We start from the raw sequence: 27,240 nt of genomic DNA on the forward strand, positions 1-27,240 counted from the left end.
ATGACCGTATAATTGAAAAAATGACCTAAAAATGCAAAAAAAATGACCCTAAATTCAAAAAAGTACAAAAAATGCAAAAATACGCAAAATAAAAACTATATATTTGAACTCGTAGATGACCCAATCACATTTTGTGCTTGAAAAGTTATATCCTGTAAATCCTAAAAAAAAATGCAAAATCCTATACTATCCTAGACCTAATTATTACCAATAAAAGTATCCGTTGTCTATAAATTGACATAGCTAAATAATAAACATATCTGCACGCTGGCCGCTAGGCAATTGACATCAAATATTAACTCTTTAAAATTATAAAAATTGAAGACCTAATTAATAATAAGAATCTATACAATCACACCATATTTTTTTTTTAAATCAAGGATTATAAATACTTTGTCATTTTTAGAAAAATAAGTTTGATTATGAAAGGAAAACATGGACAAACAATATCATTTAAAATATCATAAAACAAGCATATCAGATATTTTCCACATTATTTATTAAAAAATTGTTTTATGGTACAGTTACTTATAATAAAGAAAAAAAAACATTGTACTGGTATTAATTTCATTTTTCACAGTATTTATACTTCTATATTTAACTGTAATTTAATATTGATTGCTGCAAGTTCAGAACATAAATATCGAAACACATTAGGTATTCCAATTTCTTGAACTTGAGTAGAGTCGCAAGTTTTACATTTTGCAATTTTACTTGAATAACTATCTTCTTTAAACTGAATTAATGAAGTTAGTACTGTATGGCATTTTAAACATAACAGAGCCTAAAAATGTACAATAGAATATAATTAATTATTAATAAAAAAAGCATCTAGTGTAATATATTTTAAAGAAATGATGTTTAAAAGACCAATACTTAAGTTTTCAAAGTTTAAAATAATTTTACTCATGATGCTTAAAAAACGTATTGAATTATAATTCATAAGTTTGTGTTAAAATTAATATTGAGAGAATGCTACACATATGTGTTGTCTCTGTTTTACAAAATAAACAACAACAAACATTATTATTTATTTCATATTAACCATTTTACTCTATAACTTTTAAAATTAGAGGAAATTGATTTATTATAAAATTTAAAGGTAAGATATTATTATCTAAGAGACCTGTATTGATATTTTAATTCTAAATTAAATTATAAATACTAACTGTTGATTTATCTGAACAATCCATGAATCGATCTTGCATTAAAAATGGTGTTCCATGTGATATTAGTGCATCTCTTTCCATTTCACCAACACGACCTCCACCACCTCTTTTACGTCCTTTAACAGGTTGTTTAGTAACAGCATCAACTGGGCCAGTACTTCGTACCTAATATAGAATAATTACATTATTTATTTTTTTTATTACTACATTGTCTTTTGATTTAATTACCTGCCACTTATCTGACACCATATGCCTCAATCGCTGATAATGTACAACACCAAAAAATATAGATGCTTTCATTGCTCGTCCATCCACACCACTATACATTTGTTCTGTTCCAAAATAATTGTACCCACCTAAGAAATTATAGGAATAAATGTTATTCAATTCAAACTCTTTACAATAACCAAACATATTATCAATTATTTAAGAGGATATCACACCCACATGTATTGTCGTTTTACAGACGTAGCAAATTTTTCTTCATTAGAATTAATTGTATGCGTTAAGCTTAAATATTAGAGTGAAATGACTGATTATCAAAAATAATGGTAAGAAAATTATCTATGTTCTCTAGTCAATTATTTTAATTTCAAATATTAATTTTTAAGCAATTTATGAATATGCAAAATATTAATATTTCAAAATGCTCAAAATTTGCTTAAAAATTAAAGTGTTGTAAAAATTCAAGAGAGAACATAGACAATATCTTTACCATTAAGTTTCATAATAGGTCATCTCACTCCAAAATTTTAGCTAAATATATAAAATATGTTCTAATGAACAAAAATTTGCTGTGTTGTACATTTTTAAGATAGAGAGAACACATGCAGATTTAGAGCAATTTACAAGGAAAACTTATACTTATTTTTAATTAATAATATTATGAACAATTAGAATATCAATGAATAATAAAGCAGACATATGATGACGATGATGTCCAAAATAATTGATTGAAAAACATTTAATTAGATACATGGAAACAATTGTGTACATAAATTTGCATGTAATGGCATGTTTTAATTTTGACACTGTACTATTATGTACTACAATAGCATAAATAAGTAACAACTTAATATATATATTATACATTCATACACCAAATTTCTTAAAGTTTTAAAACATAATGTTCAAACTTTAATAAGTACTAATAAAATAGTATTATTAGGACTTAATATTTTCAATTTTTCTTGTTGGTAGGTAGTACACATATATAATGCCGCCTGAGTAAAAGACATCATCTTTTCAATAGAATGTAGATAATTTACCTGCTTCTAAGAGTTTTCCAAAGAAATCAATTGCAGTATCTTCTTCACTATACTTAAAAGGTGTAGCATCATGTACTATACCATGTACTGCTGCAGATTTGCCTGCCATACATTCTATCATCATAGCTAAAGATAAACATTTAAATAATATTATAAAAAAGTTAAAAATTATCAGTATAGAAAAGTATTCACCGATAGTCATTCTCGAAGGAAAACCATGAGGATTGAAAACAATATCAGGAACCATTCCACTTTCTGTAAATGGCAAGTCTTCTGCAGGCCAGCCTTTACTAAATATCCCTTTTTGTCCAGCACGACTAGCAAATTTATCTCCAACTGTTGGGTTTCTCTGATAATAAAAATATAATGTAACAAAAAATAATACACTACTGAATTTAATATATATTTATCAAATTAACATACTTGAACTCTCACGGTAATTGTAGCTTTATTAGGTATTTTTCGGCCAGTTGTAAAATCCCCACATTGACGAACTGAATCAACAATAACTTCTTCATTACTTAAGTACTTGGCAATTATAAATCCTTGTATTTGTTCATCAAAATAACTTAAACAAATTATATTTTAGTTTGATAGAATAACTTAAGTAAATTATATTTCAGTTACCTATAATATGGTGTTCCCTTAGATAATTTTAAACCAATATGTGGAAGACCATCTAAACCCAAAAAATTAGGAAGATCTTCTTTAAATGGATCACGCATAAAATAAGTATGAGGCTAAGAGAAATAGTTGAGTTAGTTTAGGTTTAATAAATAACAATAACATAAAAAAATACTGATATACTTTGGTTTCAATTAATTCAGTTTTAAATATAGAGCCATGAGCAAAACCACGATCTAATGCCATTTTATTTATAATCATAGCATCTTCCATGTCATAACCCTAAAAATAATTTGAACATGGTTAAATTTTCTATAGTTGTACTATTTATACTAATTTAATATATATTTTTTTTTACCGTATACGAAATTACAGCTATAACAGCATTTGTACCCATTGCAAAATCATCCATTGATAATGCATCATAATGAACAGGTCTGAATAAAGGTGATGCTGGTGTTTGTATCCTATACAATTTTGTTTCTGACTGTAAATGCCAATTATGACAAGCGGTTCCCATTGTTTGTTTTCCCATCTATAATTATATATATTTGTAAATAAAAATAAATATTCATATAACCATTACTTATTTTAATTTATTTCAAAATATATAATTATAATTACTTGACATTGGTACATATTACGTGGACTTTGGTTGTAATCTGGTAAAGGGATTAAACACGCTAAATGACTAAGAAAATCTGTTTTTGTAACTTCTCTATATGAAGTTATCTAAATTGTGAGAACAATAAATGATATATTAAAATAGTTTTAAATTTAGAAATTGCATGAGCTATACATACATTAGGTCTAATTTCATCTTCTGAAATACTTATATCTAAGTAAACTTGTTCAAAAGTTCCTATCAGCTCTATTTGTTCTAAATCTAAATTAAAAACTGGTCTCATCATTCTTGCATTTCCAGTAAACAAAAAAAGACCAGGAAATTGACCCAAAATATTTTTTTCTTTCTTTTGAAGCCAAACAATTTCAGTAGTCTCTGGTATCTAAACATTTCAGATAAAATTTATATTTTCTAAATAAAGTAATAATATTTGGTGTTAAGCATTTTATTCAAGATTATAGAATTTAAACTAGAAATTTAGGGGTCTGGTACAAAATGTCGACAAATTACAATGTTTACAGGTAAAAAATTACAAATAAAAAAAAATTAAATTTTATAATTTAACATTGAGATAAAATGAACGGTATTCTTTCATATTTAGTATACAAAGATAAGGATAAAATAAATAGTAGGTATTTCTTATGCGACTGTGTAGTCAAATCAAATAATTTCGATCATTTCGAAAACACGCGTGTATGATTATTTATGTACCTTGCAGAGCCTGCTATGTCAACTAATCAATAAGCTACATTTTTATAAAGTAATTATTTTTATAATAATATATAAGTATTTATTAAATAATTATTTTGAAATATATAATTTTATTTTGAGTATTTCATGAATTACAAAAATATGTCAATATTTACAAAATATTGACTTGAAACACTTGCTGTTTAATATTAGTTACTGTAAATAATTAAATCAAATTAAAAAATAATATTTCATTAGACATAGGTTACGAGAGGACAGAATCCAAAACATCATACAAAATTATGGAAACATTCCAGTTATAGAGTTTTTAAGAGAAATTACTTACAATATGGCATTATAATTTTATTTTATTTATATAATTCGTATTTCGTATTTTATACATTATTTGATTTCTATAATTCATATCCTATATTTTATTTTATTTATTTAAATAAATTAAAATAATAATAATTTAATTTAATTTAATTTGTCGATATATTGACCTGTCGACATATTGTACTTGTCGATGTTTCAACCATCGACATTTTAACTTGTCGATATTTTGATTGTCAACGTTTCAACTGACTCCCGAAATTTAGTTCAACAAGTTTTAGGTAACAGTAGTTTATGTTATAATGTAAATGGCATTTACTTGTTTTCCTTTCACTTTCAGGGTACGGAGCTTTTTAATAAATAATGCTGTCAATGTTTCAGGTACATATCCAATTATACGACCATCGAGAATTACATTGTACACAAAACCAATATTGATGTCCTGAGGTTTGTATGATGCTTCACACATACCAAGAGATACTAATACTTTTGGAATGTCTCGCAGTAATTTTCTACTAACTGATTTAGTGACCTAAATAAGCATAAATTGAATAATATTAGAATTCAAAATATTTAGTTTAAAAATATGAATTTATTTATTTTAATTTTATAGTTGATACTTACTATACACGATTTGGTTAAATGATTGAGAAGTCCACAAGGAGTTCCATCTGGAGTATGAACTGGACATATAAAACCCCAAGCATCTGGCAGTAACCTTCTAGGTTCAGTTGTTCTCATAGACTCAAAAATAGCACCACGATGAACTGCACGAAAATGAGCCATATAACGCATTCGACTTATATTTTCAACCAAAATTGTAAGTCCTTTGTTAGAGAAATAAAATTATTAAATTTTATAAATTGGAACCTAGTGTGACACAAATGTCATATAATATCTATTGTCAATATATGGGTGTCTAATACCATTTACACTTGATAACAATATCTATTTTTTACCCAGTATATTATACAAATGTAATAAATTTATATTTTATAATAGGCTGTATTTTTAACTTGTATAGCTATGTTAGTATTTGTTTGGTACTTATTGAATTATTTTTATGAATTCTCATAATGATTAATATGGATAAATCATATCCACAAATTATTTGTAATGATGGAACTTTAAATATAAAATTTAATTACTTCTGGTAAGATTTGTGATAAAACAAATGAAAGAAACTAAAAAATTGTTTTAAATGTGGTTTAACTGCCTTGAAAACAAAATATTAGTGATGCCAAACATAGCAATTAACTCACTTTTATTTAATTCCAATTTTTACTTCCATAGATAAAATGAAAAGAGTAATGACGGAAAGCATATGAAAAATAATTGAACTCGTTTGGTACTGGATTAATGAATTTTAAGTCTTAAGTATCTCAAACAGAAAAAATAACTGGTATAAGACATCTCTTAATTTTGGGTTGGTTCAATTTATCTTGCGGTATGGTAAAATTGTTTAAAAAAATGTAAATCTATTGTTCATATCGATAAATCCTTTTTTCAAGGAAGAAGAAAGTATATAAAGAAAATATATATCAGAAAAATTATAAAGCTGTTAGTAATGAAGATATTGACTATGATACTACCAATAATTTGAATTCAAAGACCATGAATTTTTGGTGTGTGCTATTTGTGTGGCTGTGGTATTTTGAATTGTAATTATTTGGTAGTTAATATTAAGAAAGATCAAGAAAAATGATTCAAAGAAATAAAACCATAAATAATTAATTTAAATGAGTAAAAATTCTTTGTATGCTAAAGTCATAATGATATTTACCTAATTGTTAACCATAGTAAGTAGTTAATAAAGTACATAAATAAATGCATTAACTTGAACAATTGAATATTTATGTAAAAAAATTAAATAAAAATATAGTAGAGATCACAAAGAACTATTAAATTATACAAAATATAATAAAAATAAAAATAACAACAATCATTTAATCTGAACAATGTATTTAAAAGGTGTTTAAGAGACATTAAATATTTTTATGAGACAATTGTTTAGTCATCTACTTCAAACTTCAATTAAGTAAAGGAAAAAATATGTTTATTTTTTATTTTTAAAGATTACATGTGTGCCCTAAACAGCTAATAATATAAATCATAAATTAATAATTAGATAAATTTAAATAAAGTACCTTTATCTTGCTGCATTCCTAGACCAGATTGACTATTAAGATTACCAGTAGCAAAAAAATTTGTCAATGAGTGCTCTATTAAATCACATCTTTTTAATGCAGTCATCATATCACCAATAGATGGTTGACCACCTTGATCAATTTTAAGTAAGTTATTTTTAACCAAATTTAACCATAATTGCAACTTTTCTTTGAGAATCTGAAAAAATATTAATTTTATAATTCTATTATTAAATGTATGTATTTTTATTACTTTTAGATAAAGATGGCCTCCAAGCATTAATTCCTGCATCATAATTCCATCAGCACCTTCAATTAAACATTTATTTTGAGCCACTGAAAATAACTTTTGCAGCATAAAAACTAAAAGTTTGAATTTATCAAAATCGGTATTTAAATGAATTAAAACATAACTCCTGAAACAGATTGAAAATTATAGCATTTGATTACAACATTTATGACAATTAAATCTCAAACCTCAGCATATGATCGCAAACTTCTTTATTAGTTTTCCATTCGGGCAATTCATAAAATTTAGGTCTAAATAGGATACCAACATATTCTTTAGCATCTTCTTGACAATGTATATTACTTTCATGCAAGGAACGCATCATTTCCATTACAGACCTTAAAAAAAAAAAAAATGATTTTGTTTTTATTTTTAAGAAAAAAATGTTAACAGTTAAGGTATACAAGTATTATAACTAGGGAACAGACTTTGATGCAAAATACATTTTTGAGTGGTCGGTATAGAGCAATGCTTTCCAAGTACACAATTCGATTCATACATTATAGAATTAAAAAATGGAACTTTTATTTTGTATTTTTAGGTTTTTAAAGCATTTTTTGACTATTTTTAGGTCATTTTTTAAGTATATATGTTGCTTGGAATTATAAAAGTTGTAAAAATATAGATTAATGTAAATTTCTTTAAATGTTTTGTTTTGTCTCATAAACTAGTTATTTTCACGAAGATCAACTGATACCTAGACAGTTCTCATTGAAGGACTGTGACCGTATCGTTAGTATGAAATGATCTTAATTTTAAATAAGCTTGATAATATTACGATATGTGATAACGGCAAATAATTAATACACATTTTTTTTTTTATGAGATAAATTTTTATAATGATGTGTTTTTTAAAAAATTTAAGAATTTAAAAATATTTTTAAAGTTTTTTAAGGCATTAGTTCATATTTTTTAAGACATTTTTCTTATTTTCATGGCATAAAGTCCGTTCCCTAAATATAACTTATAAAGTTATAAATTACTTATATTGATAAATTTACCTGATGAAATACAAATCATCTTCATGTCCTTTAACAATGTGTCTAAATATAAACTCATCTGAACTGTTGGTAAGACACTTCATTATTAAAAATATGGGTGCATAAAATACTCTCTTTTTAATTGGGATCATTAATTTGGCAGTACCATTTGTCAAATAATGTAAATTATTTGTCTAAAATTATTTATCATAAAAGGAAAAATAGTTTTTAATTATATACTTAAAATATATGATATAAAATTGCTTAAAAAGAACTTACAACAGTAGTTAAATCATCTTTAACACATCTAATCAAAATACCAATATCTGAAAAATATTGATCTTTGTTTTTCCAAGTATTTCTTTGAACAGCAGTTGGAAAATTCCTCCTTGTTCCTAGCAAAAGTCGTACTAAACGTTCTTTGCCTTTAACTATAAAATATCCACCCCATTCATCTTGATGTTCTCCTAGCTTAACTAATTGTTTTGGAGACATTTTTTCCAAATTACATAACTTAGACTAAAAAAATGATTAATATATAAATTTAACAAAATATAAAGAATAAATCATAATTTTAATTATACTCTTTGAATTAAATTACCATACATTATGATTAAAAATATTTCTTAAATTAAATATCAACAAATAATTGTAATAAAAATACCTTTAACATGATTGGCACTTGGCCGATATCTCTGTCAATTTTTATCTGTTCAACATCATTAATGCTCCAACCGAGTTTTATTTCTAGTTTTCCTGAATAAGTACCATGACGTTGACGACATTCTAACGGATATATATTAGGTGATGTAACACCAAGTGATCCTGTAGGTACTCGAGGTTGATGAATGGTCGCATTCTTAAAATTTAATATAAGTTAAATTATTAGAAATGTAGGTATATCATTAATATAGATCAAAAATTGATAAAAGAATTAAATTTACATCATTGAAATAACCATAAAAACAATTTTTCACAAATTTAAAAAATACAATAATTACCAGTAAAGTGAGTTTCACACGATACTTTCCTTTTGTATCAAATTCAACTGGTAACAAATCAGAAATCGCCAAATTCAACCCTTCTTCAACCATATAATTAAAGGAGTCTATGTGAGGAGTACCCAATTCTTGAAGAATCTGAGAAATAATTTAAACAATAATATATATAATAATAAAAAAAAAAAACACGAACATTCTTAAATAATGAAAATCATATTAATAATTTACTTGATTTTGGATATCGGGGGGTTTACCATAATCAATATTTGTTAAATTTTTAAGTGTTGGTTCGTACATTATAATTTTGTTTTAAATCTTATATATAAATTAATAATAACTATTAACTAATTACGTCCAAATTATATACTTCATAATATGTAGGTAATTGAATAATTAATTAATAATAAGTTCCAATATGAAAAAATAAATCAGAAATAGAATCTAAAAACTAATTAAAAAAACACGTGTATAAACTATAAAGTAAAATTCAAATTGTATATTTTTTATATTGATAAAAATAAGATAACAGTTTAACGTTATCACTAGTAATATAGTTACTCTATGCACCAGAATTCAAGAATTTATTATCAGCCAACAGCCATCACATAACAGTTGTTATCACTTATCATTATATTATTACATTTTCAACAACGACAAAGGAAATAATTCCAAGAGGCAAGGGCCAAAGTTTTAATTTCTAAGGAAGCTTGCAAATACCTGCTGTAAATTAATATAAAATAATAATAGTTTATGTATGATACATCAATAATTAGAATAGTATCTACAGGCTACAGTCGTTAACATATTACATAATTCATTGACGTCAAATCTATATCTTTTTCAAGTACTTCTCTATTTTTCTGGAATTCTACCTTCCATTAAATCCTTGATGAAGTAGACAATTATGAATTAACGTTGATAACTTATTGTTATAATCAATATTTTAAAAATATTCAAATCACAAATTTAATAGATACCTTTAACAAAGGTTTGAATTGAGATTTGTGAATGAGGTCATTATGAAATAGTATATTTGTTACAAAGCTGGGCAAGTTAATCATTTATTCAACTAGTTAAAGTTAAGTTACTTACATACAAAAACTAAGTTAGATTAAAGTTGGTTTCTAAAATTTACCAAATTTTTTACTTAGAAGTAATTTTGAAAAAAATACCAACTTAAGTTAAAAGTTATTTTTTTTAAAATTTAAAACAACTGTTTTTTCAAATTTAATGTATTGCATAAATTTGTTATTAAGTAGGTAGGTTATCAACTTGAACTATTAGAAATGAATTAAAAATTAAATTGAACAATTGATATTGATCAAATTTTTAAGTAGGTAGGTAATAGTAATAACCTTCATTTTTTGGAATATCAGTAATTTCTCTTTAGATTATTGAAAGTTTAACAAAATACGAACAAATATGAAACAATATAACAACATATTTATCTATACTATATATTGATTATTGACACAATATAAACAGAAAAATTCATATATAATTTATATGTAGCCTATATTTCCTTTATTGGCTACATTATATGGTATATAATTTTATCACAACAGTAAAATATTATTTTTGTCATAAAATTAAGAAATGAAAATACTTAATAATAATCATATTTCTTAATACATTATTATCTGAAAAAAAGCTTTATAGTTACTTATTGGTTTTAAGAAGTTAGATTAGATTATTTTACACATTAAATTCAACTAGGTAGTTAATTTACTAAGTAAGTAAGCATTAAAGCTAACTATTTACTGCCTAGTTTTACATTTATATGATAAATTTGAATACCTTCAAGACTTAGTATATGAACACTGATAGAAGGTAACTAGACTATAGAAATATTTCCTAGAATAAAACTTACCAGTAAAATATGTAATTTTTTTAAAACAATGGGATTAGTAAAATATTTCGGGCTATAATATCCTAGAACTAATGAAATTTTTTTAAATACTATTTAAATAATGGTTATTAAAAAAGAAAGTCCAAGTTAATATCAAATGAAAGCAAGATTGATGAGAGTAATACATAATACATTTTAGGTTTATAACAATATAATAAAATAAAATATTAATTACACGTGTATCGTGTATTATTTCTATTACATTAGTAATAATTATTGATACATAATATAGAAAAAAAAATTGAATTTATTTAATAAATATATTGCTTATTACCAAAATACACTTTTTATTCTTATATCACAATTTGCTTACTTATAAGTTAAACTTTAATGATAACTACAAATATTAAATCAATTATTATTTATTATACATGTTTAAAAATGTGTACATAATCATATAATATTTTGACTTAAAATGGTAACTAATAGATAATACATTTATTTTACTTTTTAATTTCTTACATTTAATGATGAATTAAGTTCTTGATTAAAATTTTCTGGTATAATGGATCTTAATACCATCCAAGTCAAGTAAGCAGTCATACCCCATATTCTTTTATAGTCATTTGGGTATACTGGTATCATCATTATTCTGTTTGACTGTTGTCTAAAGTATGTGTGTTTACAATTATCTGGTTTGCAAAAATGCTTAAGGGGAACAGCAAATGCATATTGTACTTCTTCACTGCAAATTTTTAAATTAACTGGTTCTATAACACCAATATTTCCTAAAAATGGCATAATTGCTATATCTTTAGAGACAATAAATCTACCACTTCCCCAAATATCAATACTAGTTTTACTTATTCCTAGTTCTTCACAAGATTCTCTGTATGCTGTATCTTGTAATTGTTCGTCTGCTTCGCGCATTCCACCTGGGAAAGATACTTGGCCACTATTTCTTTTTAAATTATTAGTCCTTAATGTATACAATAATGATATTTCATCTTTAACAATACATAGTGGAATAAGAACAGCGGCTTGACGTTTACCATCAGTGTTCAGCTTAGGACATAAAGACTTGAAACATTTCACTGATTTTAAAGAATTTTCTTTGGAAAATATATCATGAGAATTAAAATGTACAGTTCTAGACGAATGAGTATTTGATAAGAATCTTGAAAGTTTTGAAAAACATATTAATTGTAGAGACTGCATTGTGATATTTGTATTAAAAGTTACTTACTTTACTTTGATCTAATAATGAATGTTTTTTTTTTTTTAATTTTTATTTATATATATTAATGTTAATAAAATATTAAAATAAATAATATGATTCATTTTTAAACAAATTTTTATATAATAGTAAAATCCTCATTCCAAATGTTTATATTTTCATATAGTTAAATTGAATATTTGCAGTATGAAAAGGATAAAAATTTGTACTTCCTATTATTATAAATATTACTTAATGTAAAAATTATGAACATCACAATATTAAAACAATATAATTAAGCAATAAATGACTATTGGTATTTGACATTTGGTACGATTTTCTTTAAGTTATACTGTATTTTATATTAAAGGTCAATATGGTAATATTTATTGTACAAACTAATAATTAAACGTGCAATAATGACATGATATGTATCATGTGTATATGGCAATGGCAATTTATAGCCAATGCCCAATATATGCTATGGCATTGACATATTTACACTTATTCTGTGTTTACGCATCAATGTTATCACTATATTATCAATTAATTTGGAAGATACTAACAAAGTTACCATTGTTTATATAGGTATGTTTAATCTATTTAGTCTTATCTACACGAGTACTCGATAGTCGATAAAGTTATATTCGTGATAGACGAATGGATCTTTACGGGAAAAATTCTAAATTATTCCAATAAGAAGTCACTACTCACTACACTATTATCACAAAAGTCAATTTTAAAATTCATTAAATCAAATAATAATTATTAAGTATATTAAGTATAATAATACTAATAATAGGTAGTTAAAATAAAATAGATATATCAAAATTGGAAATTCATTGTCATAACGTAATACGTATTAAAGATTAAAGTGCTAATAATAATATTTAATAATTAAGTATAATAATAGTTAAATCAAAATTCACTTTCATTACGTGCTAATAATAGAGTAATTAATAATTATATAATAATATAATCTAATAAAAACGTTATTTTTTATTTTTCAAAGTAAGTTGGTCATTTGTACAGTGAATATTTAATACTTCGTCATTTAAATCTTCCATTAAAGAATCTCTTATTAGTTGGCTCTCATTTGTAGATAAAGTGGTAACAGTTAAATATATTTGTTTGATTTTTTGTTTTTTTAAACGGCTTTGTTTTTTATAATCTATATTCTGTTAATTATTGTAATTAATGTCAGTATTACCATTGATTATAGAATTTTAAAATCAATGGTATTACCTATGGTGATGCTTGAAGAAATAATGATCATTTTATTGCAATTTTTAATAATGTTTTTTTTTCCTCTTTTCATTTAGATTCAACCGTTTATACGTTCTGAACATAATTTCCATTTTTTGTTTTATCTCATCATCTAATGAAAAAAAACTGGATTACTTATTTCTACTGCGTTTTTTAAAACAAAATCTTAATATTGATATTTTCTTACTATTTCAAAATGGATTTAAAATATTGAACTTAGTAATTGCATGTATGTGTTTGTAAATATTTAAATATATAATATTGTTTATGCTAGAGCATTTAAATGTGTAAATACAAATATTACATTTATTGCAACGTAAAGCACAATTACTGCATATTATATTAACTTTTACTATTGTATATTTAATTTTTATATCTGATTCAGAGGTAATCAATCACATATTATCTTCAACTTGTTCTATTTTATTTTATTGAATGCCTTCAGTTTATTACGGCTATTAATGATTTGTAACATTTTTGAAGATTTTTTTTCTTTAGATATTTTTATCACTCTTTTAAATAACTTGTCTCTTATTAACAACATTAATACATTTATAAAGAAATCTAATCTTCTGCATTGTTTACCATTCAAGTAGCAATATTTAATATTCTTATGCAAATCTTCAAGGTACATGTTTGTATTTATACCAATATATTTACGATTGAAAATCGCCCATTTTTCTATTCTTGACAAATGTGTGATAATAAAATATTGGCCAGAATTAACAGTTTCTTCATAATATTTTAGTTGATTAGTTATTGAAGATAGTTCTTTGTAGTATTTATCTTCATAAATTTAATTTAATGAAGCTTTTAACGTTTTGAAAACTTAAATTTTTTTATCTTGCGATTTTATTTTTGAAAGATTTTTACTCCAATTTCTTTGCACATGCCTTGACGCCTTGTACATAATAGTTTTTTAGTAGTTGAGCCCACTATAGAACTCCATGCATTATATTATGATATAACTAAAAAGTAAAAATTAATCTCCAAGTGGGGGAAAGATCAAATCCTCCACATATTTTATTATTTTTAGATTTTATTGTCATTAATAATTGTTTATTTATTTTTAAATGTGTAAAATACCATCCACGATTTTGTTGAAGTTGCATACAACAAACATTAAATAAGTTAATAATATTCTTCGATTTTTGTGTATACAATATTATTATTATTATTAAATCGGTTTTTATAACAGCAAAAACTTAAAACACATATCTTCATAAATATGAAAGTATTTACATAATATTACTAATTTTTAAAAAGTATATTTCATAAATTCTCTGATATAGTTCTTTTAAAAATAATGTTTTATGTCTTTATTATATCGTACATATTTTTTAGTAGGGGGGCTGACGAAGGGGCTGAATTGTTTTCTTGGAGGGCTAGAGCTCCACCTTGCCCCCCCTCCTTGGTGCCGTACCTGGCATTGGTGCTTATTTTAACTAAACAAATGTAACATGTCCAGAGTCCGGACATACACTATTAGGCAAAAATAATAAATCAATTATATTTAACACAAATAGTATATTTTTAACAATCTGAATTGTATAATATTAAATATGAATAAAATAAAATTGTAATAACTTGATTAACAAATATTATATCCATAAAATACGTGTAAGTATATCAGTATTAAGATTTAAAAACAATTGTTATTTGTAAGAAGTCCATTCTAATTCCGCTAAAAAATTACCCAAAAAAAATGGAACGTTCTAGTCGAGTTAAACTAGCAAATTAATATTCTACAGTTAATTAAACACTATATCAAGTTCACACATAATTTAAAATGTATATATTTAAAAAAAACTTTAGGTAGGTATTTGAAGAATAGTAATAAACTTTAAATGGCTCTCCTGAAAATGTTGGTATTTGTGACATCATATTCGACCTTTTAGCTACCGATATATGGGTACTACCCGTTACCGAGTACCAAGCATTTTTGTGAAGAACGTGCGAGAACGTTCTAGAATGTTCGGTAGCGAGTAAACCTATATATATCGGAATAACAGGCAGTCGGTCGAGTTAGTCGTTATTTCGTGCTGTCGTGGGATAGACTTGTACTACAAGTAATAGTGTTGCATCGAGTTATTTTTCTTGTCGCCTTTTTTTCAAATACAAAATTATATACAAAATAATATATTTATGCTAATATAAGTTCAATTAACAAATCATTTTTGTGGAATAGCAGACATCTTAAATTATCGAAATCATCAGTACCCACAATTTTAAGAAAGAGATGAAATCAGACTTGGAAGGGTGAGTAGTAGATGGACAGATTAGATTAGATGTAGATTTGGCCAGAATATACTATATTACATATTATATATATATTAATACAGTGGCGGAAATATCTTTGTTCTGAGAGAGAAGGTGAATTTAAATATTTAATTTTTATTCGGCAGAAGCAAAAAAAGAAAGCCATAAAATAATAAACTAGATACACCTAATACCTATTATGTTATTGTGAGAAAATTTCTTAAGGTTTTTTGGTCTTAAATTCAAAGTCCTATAATATTAATAATTGATGTAACCTACCTAGTACCTATAGTAGTGACAAAAATCTCAAGGGGGGGCGGTCCACCAATTACCCCCCTAATATCCGCCACTGTACTGATAATAATAAACTAAAACTCTTATTGAGTTTAACAACTGAACACTAAAAAAGTGAAAATTATTTTAAGTCTTTCGGACGTTACTTTATAACAGTTTAAATTATTGTTTAATTGCTTATTATTTTTTTTATTTTTTATTTTTATTGTCATCATAAAGATAATTACGTCTAAAAGGTAACGGTGCAGAATACAAAATAACAATAACAAGCTTTATAACTAAAATATAAGTTACATAACTGGTTTTCTAATTAGTAGAGAAGATACCTTAATTTAGAGATAGCAAAAAAAGAAAGTGAATTGGGCAAGTAAAAGAATAACAATTTTTAGAAAAAATCTCAGAAATTAAATCCGGTCCAGCAAGCGGGGTATTAGCACAGTTTTGATAAACCTTCAAAAACTTTGGAAATTGTAGGATTACAATTACTTAAGATTGACACTTAATAGTACTAAGCCATTAAAAGACATGTTTGAAATGTTAGCAGGGGTTGAGTAGATTGAACTGAAAAATTGACCGTACATATTAACTATAACATTAAATCATCAGGCTAAGAATTATCAAGCTCTAATAAAGCAGGAAAATAATTTACTTTTTTACAGTTTTTTACAGAGGTCCTAAAATATTTAGGATTAGATATTAAGTTATTTTGTGCTTTGCACATTAATTTGAGTAACAACGTGTTTAGTTAAGGTTTTGCATAGAGACATAGGGTCCTAACTTTTGAAAATTCATTGTAAAGAAAACTGAAAGATTTGTTTAAATTTTTTATGTATTTTGTTTTTTTCCTGATTAGTGTTAATTCTTTAGTAAACCAGTGTGGATAAGCTAATTTACGTGAGAACAGTAGGGACAGTATCATCAATGACTGAAAACATTTATAAAATGTAATTTTTTATTAATGAATTACCGTAAAATATTTTAGCGCCTCAGTTATGGTCACACTGATTATGTGAAAAAGTTCTTGATTTTTCAATATAGTAATGAAGTAGGTATTCAAGAAACTATAGTAAAATCAGTAATCACAATTCACAATAATTCCTTATTACATTTCGTACTTGACATCAATTGTTATTTTGTTACATCGTTGTTGAGTGTTGTCACTTGTCAGTATTGACACTATTCGTATTTCGTTGATCCGTGTGTGTTTTAACTGTTTTAAGACTTAATCGTCATATGACTTTAATTTCTACACGTTTTTTCTTGTGAATACTGTATAGTGCGATCGTAATAATTTTTAGTTATCGTGTTGAGTAGTAGAAATTAGAATATCAGTAAATTTTATTTTTGACATTTCGTCGTGTGCATTTTGGGAATTCTAACAGTATCACTTTTGCGTCAATTTCGCAATTTTACGGGAGTCGACCTACTACAGCAAATCAAACATGTTTCCTAATGCATTAACAACCGACATTTTTGGAAACGATAATCCATATAGGTATGTTGAAATGGATAATTATTTGTTGGATAACAAATGACTTATTCTCATCTCCAAGTATTGTTTAATGTGTTCTTATCCATAATTTTATTTTAAATATTGTGTGATCCTTAATTAACAGACAGCGTATTTAAAAAAAGAAAAAAAACTACACTTATATCAATTAGTATAAAAATCTACAATTTCTTTAAATTTTCAAAACTATATACACGTCTCACATTGGCTTATCCAAAAAAAAATGTAGATGAATGAGAGGTCCCAATTAACTTAGAAATGTAGTGTATTACCCTCACAGCCAGTCTATACTTTAATTTTGAATTTCTGCCCATGAGATTTTTTTAAATGCTCAATGGTTCTATCTGTGTTCGATCTAGTCATCACTTATCAGTCCACCATAACTATCATTAAGGAAACATTAACATTATAATAACTTTAAATTAATTATATACTTTCATTGATCTTCAATATCATATATCTCTGTAACAATTGGTTCATCTGTCTTCCATTAGTTTAACTTCTCCTATAATTTTTAGAACCAAGTAAACTACAATTGCTCATTTGATCTAAAATTTAGTAACTATTTTTGATTTATTTAATCCTATTATCTCTTATATTTTAATTGTATGATCAGTATTTAGTTAAATTTTTATTAATAAATAAGGTTTTCTTTTTAAAATTTAATAGTTGATAATTGTATCATAAGTGATCTACATTTAGTTCATTGGTATCATAAGCTATCTACTATAATTTTTCATGATTTATGTATACCACACAGATATAAATGATTACCATAATTTATATATAAATAGCTTATTAAAATTTTTAAAGTTGACTTTATTAATTATTAATTATTAATTTATGAAAAAATATGTTGCATAAAATAATTTTAAATAAGTTAAACATAAAAACTATTACCATTATAAAGTTAGTTATAAAAAATTACTTTTATATTAGGTACTCACAAAAAGTTGCTTTTGTGTCATTTAAAAACTCGTAAAACATTAAATCCTTTAATATAAATCATCATTATTACTCTTAAACCTCTTTTCAAGCAATAAAGAAGTACCATTGACTCAAATTGAATAGTTTTCTTTTATAATACACTTAAAGCACTATATTCTGTTTAATAATTAATAGTTAACATAAAACTGTTTGAAAAAGGGTATTATTTTGTGATACATTCTAAAATTTTACTCCATATTTTATCTGAGTATTTATCTTTTTCAGCATTAAGTTTGTATAACTCAAATCTTATGCCAAATTTCTTAAACAATCATCAAACATTTATTGTTAGAATTTAATCATCAATAGTATGCGTTTGGTTAGAACCAAACATAAATAATTAATTAATGGTTTATGACTGGTACTTTTAATTCTAGACTTGAGTAAATTATTAACAATTGTTTTTATGAAATCTAACATAAAGTCATGGAAACTTAATAGTTATTTTAAAAAAATAGCTTAACAAAAATACTGGTTTCCATGAGAAGTATAATATAGTGTAAAATATCAACTTTCAGATATAATTAAATATTTACATATATTTTAACAAAAATTATCAATTATTTTATTTAGAAATTCAATGCGCCAAATGGACCAAATGATGAATTCATTTTTTGGTGGATTTCCTGATCCGATGGCTGGCATGATGATGCCATTTGGAGGTGGGATGTTTGGAAATTTTGGTTCTATGATGAGTAATATGAATATGATGAATAGTGGTAATCATCCAGGTCAATCATTTAGCAGCAGCAGTACATTTATGTCATATTCATCAAATGGACCAAACGGGCAACCTCAAGTACATATTTTATAATATATAATATATTATTTTACATTGAAGATACTTATTTCCTTTTGTTACAATATTTTCTAGGTATATAAAGCTTCTACTTCTACACGTACTGGTCCAGGAGGAATAAAAGAAACAAAAAAAGCTGTTAGTGATTCAAGGACAGGTGTTAAAAAGTTAGCTATTGGACATCATATTGGAGATCGTGCACACATTGTAGAACGTCAACAAAATATGTATTCAGGAGACCAAGAAGAAAATCAAGAATATATTAATTTAGATGACAGTTAGTATTATTTATTGTCTATTTTCACAAATAAATTAACATTTTGGTGAGATTAAAGACTCCATAATATTTTCTATAAATTATATATTATTATGCTTAGTATTTACTAATTGTTGAATTGAGTAGGATAACTTAGTTGAAATTAGGGGAAGGGACCAAGTTCTACCAAATTTCTACTATACTATTTGTGACAATGTCTTATTTAATGATTTGCATGAAATGTTTTAGTGTTATAACAGTTAATACAACAAAGTATTGTTTCTTAACTACTCAATTACCTGTTGGTTTTGGATAAATTCATTAGATTCTACCTTAATTTTTCAATTAAACTCTTAAATAGTGAAAGAAACATAATGAATTTACATTATACACGTTTAAACTAATAAATAATAAAATTTATGGTCACAGTTCATTATTTAAGAAACGTTTAAGTATTTATATGCAATGCCTTTAATTTTATTGAATATCTGATTTTCTCTTTGTAGGCAAAATTATATCACTGTTATTTAATTATTTTACTCAATCATGATCTATGACTAAAAACAAGCATATTTAAAGTATTTTACATTTGTACAAGAAAGTTCGTGGGCTGCAAAAATAAATTATTTAATTTACTATGAACAATTAAATATTTTTACATTTTTTCAGTGTGGTTGAAGTTGCATAAAAATAAGTTGTGGGCCACATGATTTATTTTAACATGGTTTATTTTAAAACATTTAGAGTGTAATTAGATGTATTGAAATGAAAGAATGACTAAAAGATGTGTTAACTATTTTATTGTGTGTTTAGTTGTACTAAGTGTAAAGAATATAAATTTTCCAATACATAAACCTTATTCATCTCAAAAAATATAATAAAAGTAGAGTGATACATTTCAAATTTCTGTATTTGTGATTTATTTACTTTTCATTGATAGTAATACTATTATTTTACATGGATATTATAATATTTTATAATGAATGACAACCTGACCTAACAATTTTTATTTTTAGATGAAGGTGAAGAGTTTGACAACGAATGGCGCAATAAAGCTCAGATTTTGAATTCACATCGTAGTCGTTACTTGCCCTACACTCCTAGGTATGTATAATACATTTTTATTTTTTATTATGTATGAAATAAATATTAGAATAGTAGTGAATATTAATCTTATTAAGAAAAAAATTGCTTTTAATTAGATAATATAATTATTACACAATCATAATTACATAACATATTCTTAAGTAAGTATTTATTTTATTATATTAGGTCAATAAATATATACAAATGTCAAAATGTACATAATTCACTGTCATACATTTTTATATTTAATTTATATAAAATGTTTTCCAAGTATATAAAATATATAAAATAGCTCATACATTTTTTTTTTCTTACAATTTTAACTTGAAATTTTTAAGTTATTTATAATTAATAAGTTTTCTAATGTTTTTGATTACTAAAAACTCTTCTTTTTAAATATAATAAAAGAACATAATAATTTTTGATTCTGAGAGTGATGAATATATTGGTACAGTGATATGTGCTGTTTTGTTTTTTAATTTTCAATTTTTTGAGTTAATAAAACTGCTTCATTTATGAGGTTTTCAGTGAGCTTCTTTTGGTAATAAATTAGGTCTAGTTCACACTTAGTACATATTAATAATTTCAAAATCTTTTTAATTAATTATTATTAAATTAAAAACATGGAAAAACTGAATTTTTATATTATCCAGTGTTCGAACAAATACATATTTATATTTGTATTGGCATTTGATAACATAATAACATTCTTTTTTCTGTGTGTAAACATTTACCCATCAAGGTTTAAATTTTTTATGAAATTTATCAAATAATTAATGTGAATTGCTTGTATCAAAGAATAATTCAACCTACCATATTTCTGTGGATAAATAAATATTGTATATAAATATAAATACATATTAATAAATGAAATATCCTTAGAAATTAAGTCTGACAGACTACCATTTAGAATCAATTTTTAATTTTATTTAATGCTTCATCATTGAATTTAAATTTAATATTACAGTATCCTTTTCAATGAGGTGCACTGTATGTTTTAATACATTAGAGAGATTTCCACAGTTGTTTAATTTATATATCTAAGCATGATTAGAAAATTTATTTTAAAGTTAAAGAGGGATGATATTTTTTTATGAATTTTAAGTTTTTCTGTTTTTATATTAGAATTTTAATTTAACTGCACTTGTGTTTAATTTTGCTTTTTAAGAATTTAGATATTTACACTTCTAAATACGTGGATACTTTTTAATATTTTTAGTTGATTTTATGTTTGTACAAACTGGTATTATTTTTATTTTTATTTTATGTTTATAATTAGAATTCAAAATTCTTCAATTCCTTTAAAAAGGAATCTCAAGGCATTACCCCCTCCTTCAACATCACGTAACAGGTATGCGTAGTAATAATACAATTTTAAATTAATCATAGTTATTATTTTTAATAAATCTTATTAAAGATATCATATTTGTTTATGTTTGTAAACAATAAATATTTTGTTTGCTTAATTAATATAGGTGTTTTTTATGCTTATTTTATCATAAAACTATACTATAATGGTTTATAAATATTGAATAATATTCAGTGGCGTACTGAAGGATGTTTTTTTTATTTTTTTAGATATCTACCTAAAATGGTTAGATGTGTAAAAATTGTTAAAAATACAAAAATATAAAAAAAGTTCAACAAAATTGATTTAAATTTTATACATTTATTTAGGATAAATAAAAATGCATTTTGTAAGTGGTAGGTACTTAATTTTGTGTTTTACTTCAATTTTTAAATAAATTAATATTAAATCATTTTTTTTTGAAATTTGATTTTTAAATTAACAATACCTCTATATATCAAGTCTTATTAATAAAAACTTTGAACTTACTACAATGTCTTACAGCACATATTTCTGTATCTTCCATCTATTTTTTATTCATATGGATTTTAACTATCCAATATTTATTTTTATTTATTTATTACTATTAAGTTATAACTTGCCAAACTATATTAAAAATTGGAATTTTCTGATTTTACATAACAATGACACTCTTTCAGTTTTAGTCAAAAAGTTTAAAATTTTTATACAAATGCTTTTTTGTTTGTAATTTTTATCAATTAAAAAAGTTATAAATTAATAACTGCTATGTAGATTGTGTATACTTGGTAAGTTTACAATAACTTATGTTAACTTTGTGCAATTATTTACTAAAATATACTCAAAAATATTTTTAAATTATATATAAATATTAATGTATTTTGTTTTTTCAGTGATGTGTTGCCTATAGAAGGTCAGCAAGATCAAGGTAGAAAACGTGCAGCTAAGCAGCGCACTCCTAAAAAGATCCAACAATATCCTGTAAATGATGCCTAAGTTATGCTTGCAAGTTAATTTTTTTTATTCTCTATTTTGTATAATATAGAAAAATACACATTTAAATTGTATTCACAAATTTCAAATTATGTTCCATAAAATTATTATGTTTAAGGAAAGTGTGTGAAAAAGTATGACGTTAAAATAGGATGTATTTAGTATTAATTAATTTTTAAGAATTATGATTTAAATAAGGATTAAGCCATTCTTAATGTTTGGTATTTATTTTTAATTTATATACTTAGTATGCGAGTGATTAATTGATCTTCTAGTATTAAATTTGCTATTTTGCTGGTAATGCTGAGTTTAGTGTTTATACTTATTTTAATTATAATAATAAATAACAAATAATTAGTTCAAAAAAAATTTATTTTCACGTCAAAATGTTATCCTTTTCCATAATATATAATAACTAAAATGTCTATTTTATAAATAATAATATAATGAGAAAAAATTTCCATATAATATTAAACTAAAAAGTGGTTTTTTATATAGGATCTCTAGAGAAAATAATTGAGTAAAATAAAAACTTATTTTATATAATTGTGAATACTAAATTAACCAGATAAATTGTAATTATTAATGCCTTCATTGTTGTTATTTTCATCAACACCAAGTTTGTATATATCATCATTAATTTTACACATTTGATCGAGAAAATCTTTGTCTTCTAATATTTTTGCAACTGCTGATAGTATATTACAAAATTGAACCTTGGTCATCTTCAGATGTTTACTACTCGTATTTAGTATCTTTTCGACTTCATTGTCGACTTCCTAAAAAAAAAAAAAATAACAGAATTAAATAGGATTTAATTTAATATTTAGTTAGAGATTTCTTTACATTTAATGTAATAAATTTATTAGATGGAACTTTAATTCGGTGTTTAATTGTTGGATCTTGATCATCATCACAAAACAATGTGAATGTGGACTGTAGTGCTGCTTTAAAATAGACACCAGCCAACAAATGACCTTTGCAATTGGTGGCTAATAAGCTTCTAAAGTTGTAAACTAAATTTCGACGTTCAGTCACAGACACTGGTGAATGATAAGAAGCCCCTATGTATACTAAGTTGGTTTCTGGTTTTGTTGATCCATTCCATACAGACCATTGCACATACTTTTCACCGACCATTGTTTGATAACAATATTCTTTTTGAGGACAAGATGATGGTACAAAACGACCTAAAGATATATAAAGTTAAAATAAATAATACAAAACAATTTCAGTGAAAATAATTACCAGTATGAGGATATTGTTGATCAATCATTACAGTAATCACTCTACCAATCTGATAACCGGGATCCAACAATATCACACCACTACGACCATTGATTTCGATTTGCATTGCAACCATAACATGTTCTTTATCACTTACCCATGGGTCTGGATAATCATTACTAATGTATCCCTCATGACTCTAAATATTTAAAAAAAAAAAAAAAATTATATTTTAGATGAATAATTAGGTAAAAATTTACAATTAGTAAAATGTAAAATCGCACCTCTATAGCTTCTTCGCAGGACACCAAATAAAGGCTATTTTTAACACCAGGAAATTTGTTTTCCAACAATGCCAATCTACCAATCAATAACAAACCAAGTCCAACACAGGTGTTAGCATTTTTAGTTAATGGTGGTTTATATTTCCTAAAAAAGTACTCCAATGTTTCATATTTTCCATTTTTGAATTCATTATAAAATCTAAAACAGAAGTAAAATTTAAGTCTTGATATCATTACTGTATCATGTTTATATTCTATTTACTTGATGAAATTTGTTATTGAATCATAATTATGTGCCTGAAGTAATGTTTGTACTTCATTTTCAAATTGTTTAGTCAGCTCTTCATATTCCTCAATTGAGCTGACCACAAGGGGTGGCCTTGAACTACCCCATTTTGGTAAGGGCACTGGCTGACCAATTGGCCAGTCGTCCGCTTTCTGGCTATAGTTCAGCCAAAATGCATACTCGTCTTCATTATTGTGGTTGTCAGGAGAAGGCCGGGTTTCGAGTCAACTCGGCCATTCATTTCCCCATCTACCGACTGTTGGTATGTAGCTGGATTCATCCCTGTAGCAGCTGTCTTCTGCAGCGCCAACAGGTCCTTCTACTTCTAGTAATTTTTTCTCACGCTCTTTAAACATAAATAAAATAAATGTTTAACTACATATAGATTTAATTAATAAGTTTTTAAAAATGAAAAGTGAATTAAACTAACACCTGCATGTTCATTTAATCATAGTAATGAAAGAAAAAAGATTCTCAAAATTTGGCTTCAGAAAAAATAAATAATGTCTGACTGTAATTGGAATATTATTGTTTGCATTAAATATATACATTCAACAGTCTAACATATTTTATGTAATCTATATATTTAATAAAAAATAAAATGATCTTAACATAATAAAATATATTGATGTGTTATGAAGTTATACGTTAAAACACTCATTTATCATTATGTAATTATTATATAAATAATTTACAAAAACATTTTATAATACACTTGGAATATAAATCATTTTATAGGTAGGTACTTAAATTGTTCAAAAAATAAAAAAAGCAATAAATTTTTTTTTTTTATAACAATCAGTGTTGCCTATATTACTGCTTATAATATATTTTTTTAAATTTTAGATAAAAAAAAAAAAAAAATGTTTTGTAAATAGAATTTTATACGATGACTCATGACGTAATACTAATTCAGTGATGAAAACAATAAATTAACAATTTATAATAATTTCAGAAACATAGTTTTAAATTTGTATACGTTTGAATCAGATATGCAATAAAAATTAAAACTATACCAAACAATTAAAAAATAATCAATATTAATAATAACACTCATAATTAAATCTATTAATGACATGATTCATTAAAATATTAAACAAAATTAAATTGTTCACTTTAAAATTATTTGGGAATTAATAATAGTCAGAGATAAATTAGGTGTCATGAACTTTATTTTTGTTAATATTTCGGAGAAAAAACTAAGGAAAAATGCGATTAAATTCTAACATAATTTTATAAAATTACTGCGGAGTTTATGAAATTTAATACTTAGAATGATATATTATGAATATTATTATATCAATGATCCGTAATAGCATTGATAAAGTATACTTTTATTGAGTTAATAGTCAACACAGTTCGTAACCATATTTTGTAGTAGATATAAAACTGAACGTCATAATCGTTTCAACACAACACAACAGTTTTGAAACTCGTAGGATGCAATAATTATTAATTGAAAATTGTAATAGTTCGATAATAATATAGTTGATGGTGTGGGTACGGGTTAAATTCAAAGAAATTAATCAATATCATACGTCACATACGATAATTACATAAATATCGAAAGGCGTGCACAAATCGACAATTATTGTGGTGAACAACAATAAATGGCACTGGAAAGTGCAGGATTATGGATCATGGTACAAGAATATCAAAATCCAAATTGTAGACATAATTCATAATTGGGCCAAGGAATTCGGACTCACTCAATTCCACACTTTCCTAACTTTCAGAGGTAAAATACAGGTAGAAACATTGACACAGTTATGTACGTCCGTGACCGCGGTACATATTGTACCTACCTGTCAATTAAAATTTTAATATATTATTGTTACACACGGTCATGGGAATTGAACTGTATGGAAATCATACTATGAAACGGATTTGGTGGACAATATAGTTGTTAGTAGATGGCGGAAACGAGTGCGAGTAAAAACGACTTGCATCTACGCGATTCATCTGACATATTTCCATAATCGCATAATTAGGTAGGTATGACATGGTGGTCAACACGTACCTAGAGTAAAATTATCATATTTTGCTATGCCGAGTTCGATAAAATCATAATCAAAATGTTTGCAGTTATAAGTTTACAACCGACGCATTGCGCCATGGCCATAATCGCCACAGCTCAAGCGTATTACGTTACAATACTTATAATATTATTACTATTATTATGGTCGATACTTACCCATACAACGAAAACACACGACTTGAAGAATACCTTTGCACTCGTAACCGTTTGCGTCTATGAACAATCGTCGACTGATACTGGTGCTCGTCGGGTAACGAGCGGAAATATTTATACGGTTTTAAGTAACTGTGCACGGTGGGGAAGGGAATATGTACGACTCGAGTGGACTGGTTGCACGTTCCCCACTGCCTATAACCCGTTGTCTATGTAGAACGGCAAACAATAAGTAAACAAAACGAACGTTGGTGCAGCGGAAAGGAAAACGAATGCGTAACGCG

General features: G+C 25.3%; 4 protein-coding genes across 7 annotated transcripts; 1 reads left to right on the plus strand and 3 right to left on the minus strand.

Annotated features, from left to right (window-relative positions):
* Positions 1-546: 546 nt before the first annotated feature.
* Positions 547-9,423, minus strand: LOC112601364 (DNA-directed RNA polymerase I subunit RPA2). The gene is made up of 21 exons (XM_025348956.1): positions 9,355-9,423; positions 9,127-9,264; positions 8,790-8,984; positions 8,405-8,644; positions 8,147-8,319; positions 7,334-7,483; positions 7,110-7,272; positions 6,857-7,055; positions 5,334-5,536; positions 5,029-5,241; positions 3,865-4,068; positions 3,686-3,793; positions 3,420-3,596; positions 3,245-3,343; positions 3,065-3,177; positions 2,861-3,005; positions 2,630-2,786; positions 2,438-2,563; positions 1,398-1,525; positions 1,170-1,334; positions 547-784 (listed from the first exon to the last, which is right to left on the minus strand). Exons 1-21 carry the CDS (start codon positions 9,421-9,423, stop codon positions 584-586), a joined length of 3,366 nt encoding a protein of 1,121 aa, XP_025204741.1. The 3' UTR covers positions 547-583.
* A 2,036-nt stretch (positions 9,424-11,459) lies between these two features.
* LOC112601360 (nucleoside diphosphate-linked moiety X motif 8) lies at positions 11,460-12,270 on the minus strand. Of its 2 annotated transcripts, XM_025348947.1 has the most exons (2): positions 11,839-12,270; positions 11,460-11,763 (listed from the first exon to the last, which is right to left on the minus strand). In XM_025348947.1, the coding sequence occupies exons 1-2, from the start codon at positions 12,191-12,193 to the stop codon at positions 11,486-11,488; spliced, it is 633 nt and encodes a 210-aa protein (XP_025204732.1). In that variant the 5' UTR covers positions 12,194-12,270; the 3' UTR covers positions 11,460-11,485. The 2 variants fall into 2 exon arrangements, with proteins under 2 accessions (XP_025204732.1, XP_025204731.1); XM_025348946.1 differs by having other exon boundaries at positions 11,460-12,267.
* A 3,229-nt stretch (positions 12,271-15,499) lies between these two features.
* LOC112601323 (myeloid leukemia factor) lies at positions 15,500-23,256 on the plus strand. Of its 3 annotated transcripts, none has more exons than XM_025348874.1 (6): positions 15,500-15,716; positions 19,081-19,306; positions 19,382-19,583; positions 20,579-20,666; positions 21,928-21,999; positions 22,869-23,256. In XM_025348874.1, exons 1-6 carry the CDS (start codon positions 15,697-15,699, stop codon positions 22,969-22,971), a joined length of 711 nt encoding a protein of 236 aa, XP_025204659.1. In that variant the 5' UTR covers positions 15,500-15,696; the 3' UTR covers positions 22,972-23,256. The 3 variants fall into 3 exon arrangements, with proteins under 3 accessions (XP_025204659.1, XP_025204658.1, XP_025204660.1); XM_025348873.1 differs by lacking the exon at positions 15,500-15,716 and adding an exon at positions 17,048-17,505 and having other exon boundaries at positions 22,869-23,252; XM_025348875.1 differs by lacking the exons at positions 15,500-15,716; positions 21,928-21,999 and adding an exon at positions 17,048-17,505 and having other exon boundaries at positions 22,869-23,254.
* Positions 23,257-23,397: 141 nt separating this feature from the next.
* On the minus strand, positions 23,398-24,983 carry LOC112601369 (the record flags this gene model as incomplete). The annotated part of the gene is made up of 5 exons (XM_025348967.1): positions 23,398-23,747; positions 23,815-24,158; positions 24,217-24,394; positions 24,480-24,678; positions 24,742-24,983. Coding segments are annotated over 5 exons (1,182 nt in total), but the record flags the coding sequence as incomplete, so codon positions are not given.
* Between the last annotated feature and the right edge of the window lie 2,257 nt (positions 24,984-27,240).

The sequence above is a fragment of the Melanaphis sacchari genome, unplaced genomic scaffold (assembly GCF_002803265.2).
Source record: "Melanaphis sacchari strain LSU unplaced genomic scaffold, SCAv2.0 Contig77_pilon_pilon, whole genome shotgun sequence".
Taxonomy (NCBI): domain Eukaryota; kingdom Metazoa; phylum Arthropoda; class Insecta; order Hemiptera; family Aphididae; genus Melanaphis; species Melanaphis sacchari.

What these genes read in the sequence shown, in the direction of transcription:
- LOC112601364 (XM_025348956.1), bottom strand. Translation starts at nt 9,423, where the DNA reads ATGTACGAACCAACACTTAAAAATTTAACAAATATTGATTATGGTAAA. An exon ending in GTTTGCGATCATATGCTGAG is followed by an intron (nt 7,273 to 7,333) that starts GTTTGAGATTTA and finishes AATCTGTTTCAG; the next exon opens with GAGTTATGTTTTAATTCATT. An exon ending in TGAAAGTGAAAGGAAAACAA is followed by an intron (nt 4,069 to 5,028) that starts GTAAATGCCATT and finishes TGAAATGTTTAG; the next exon opens with ATACCAGAGACTACTGAAAT.
- LOC112601360 (XM_025348946.1), bottom strand. Translation starts at nt 12,193, where the DNA reads ATGCAGTCTCTACAATTAATATGTTTTTCAAAACTTTCAAGATTCTTA.
- LOC112601323 (XM_025348873.1), top strand. Translation starts at nt 17,453, where the DNA reads ATGTTTCCTAATGCATTAACAACCGACATTTTTGGAAACGATAATCCA. An exon ending in GGAAACGATAATCCATATAG is followed by an intron (nt 17,506 to 19,080) that starts GTATGTTGAAAT and finishes TATTTTATTTAG; the next exon opens with AAATTCAATGCGCCAAATGG. An exon ending in ATATATTAATTTAGATGACA is followed by an intron (nt 19,584 to 20,578) that starts GTTAGTATTATT and finishes TTTTATTTTTAG; the next exon opens with ATGAAGGTGAAGAGTTTGAC.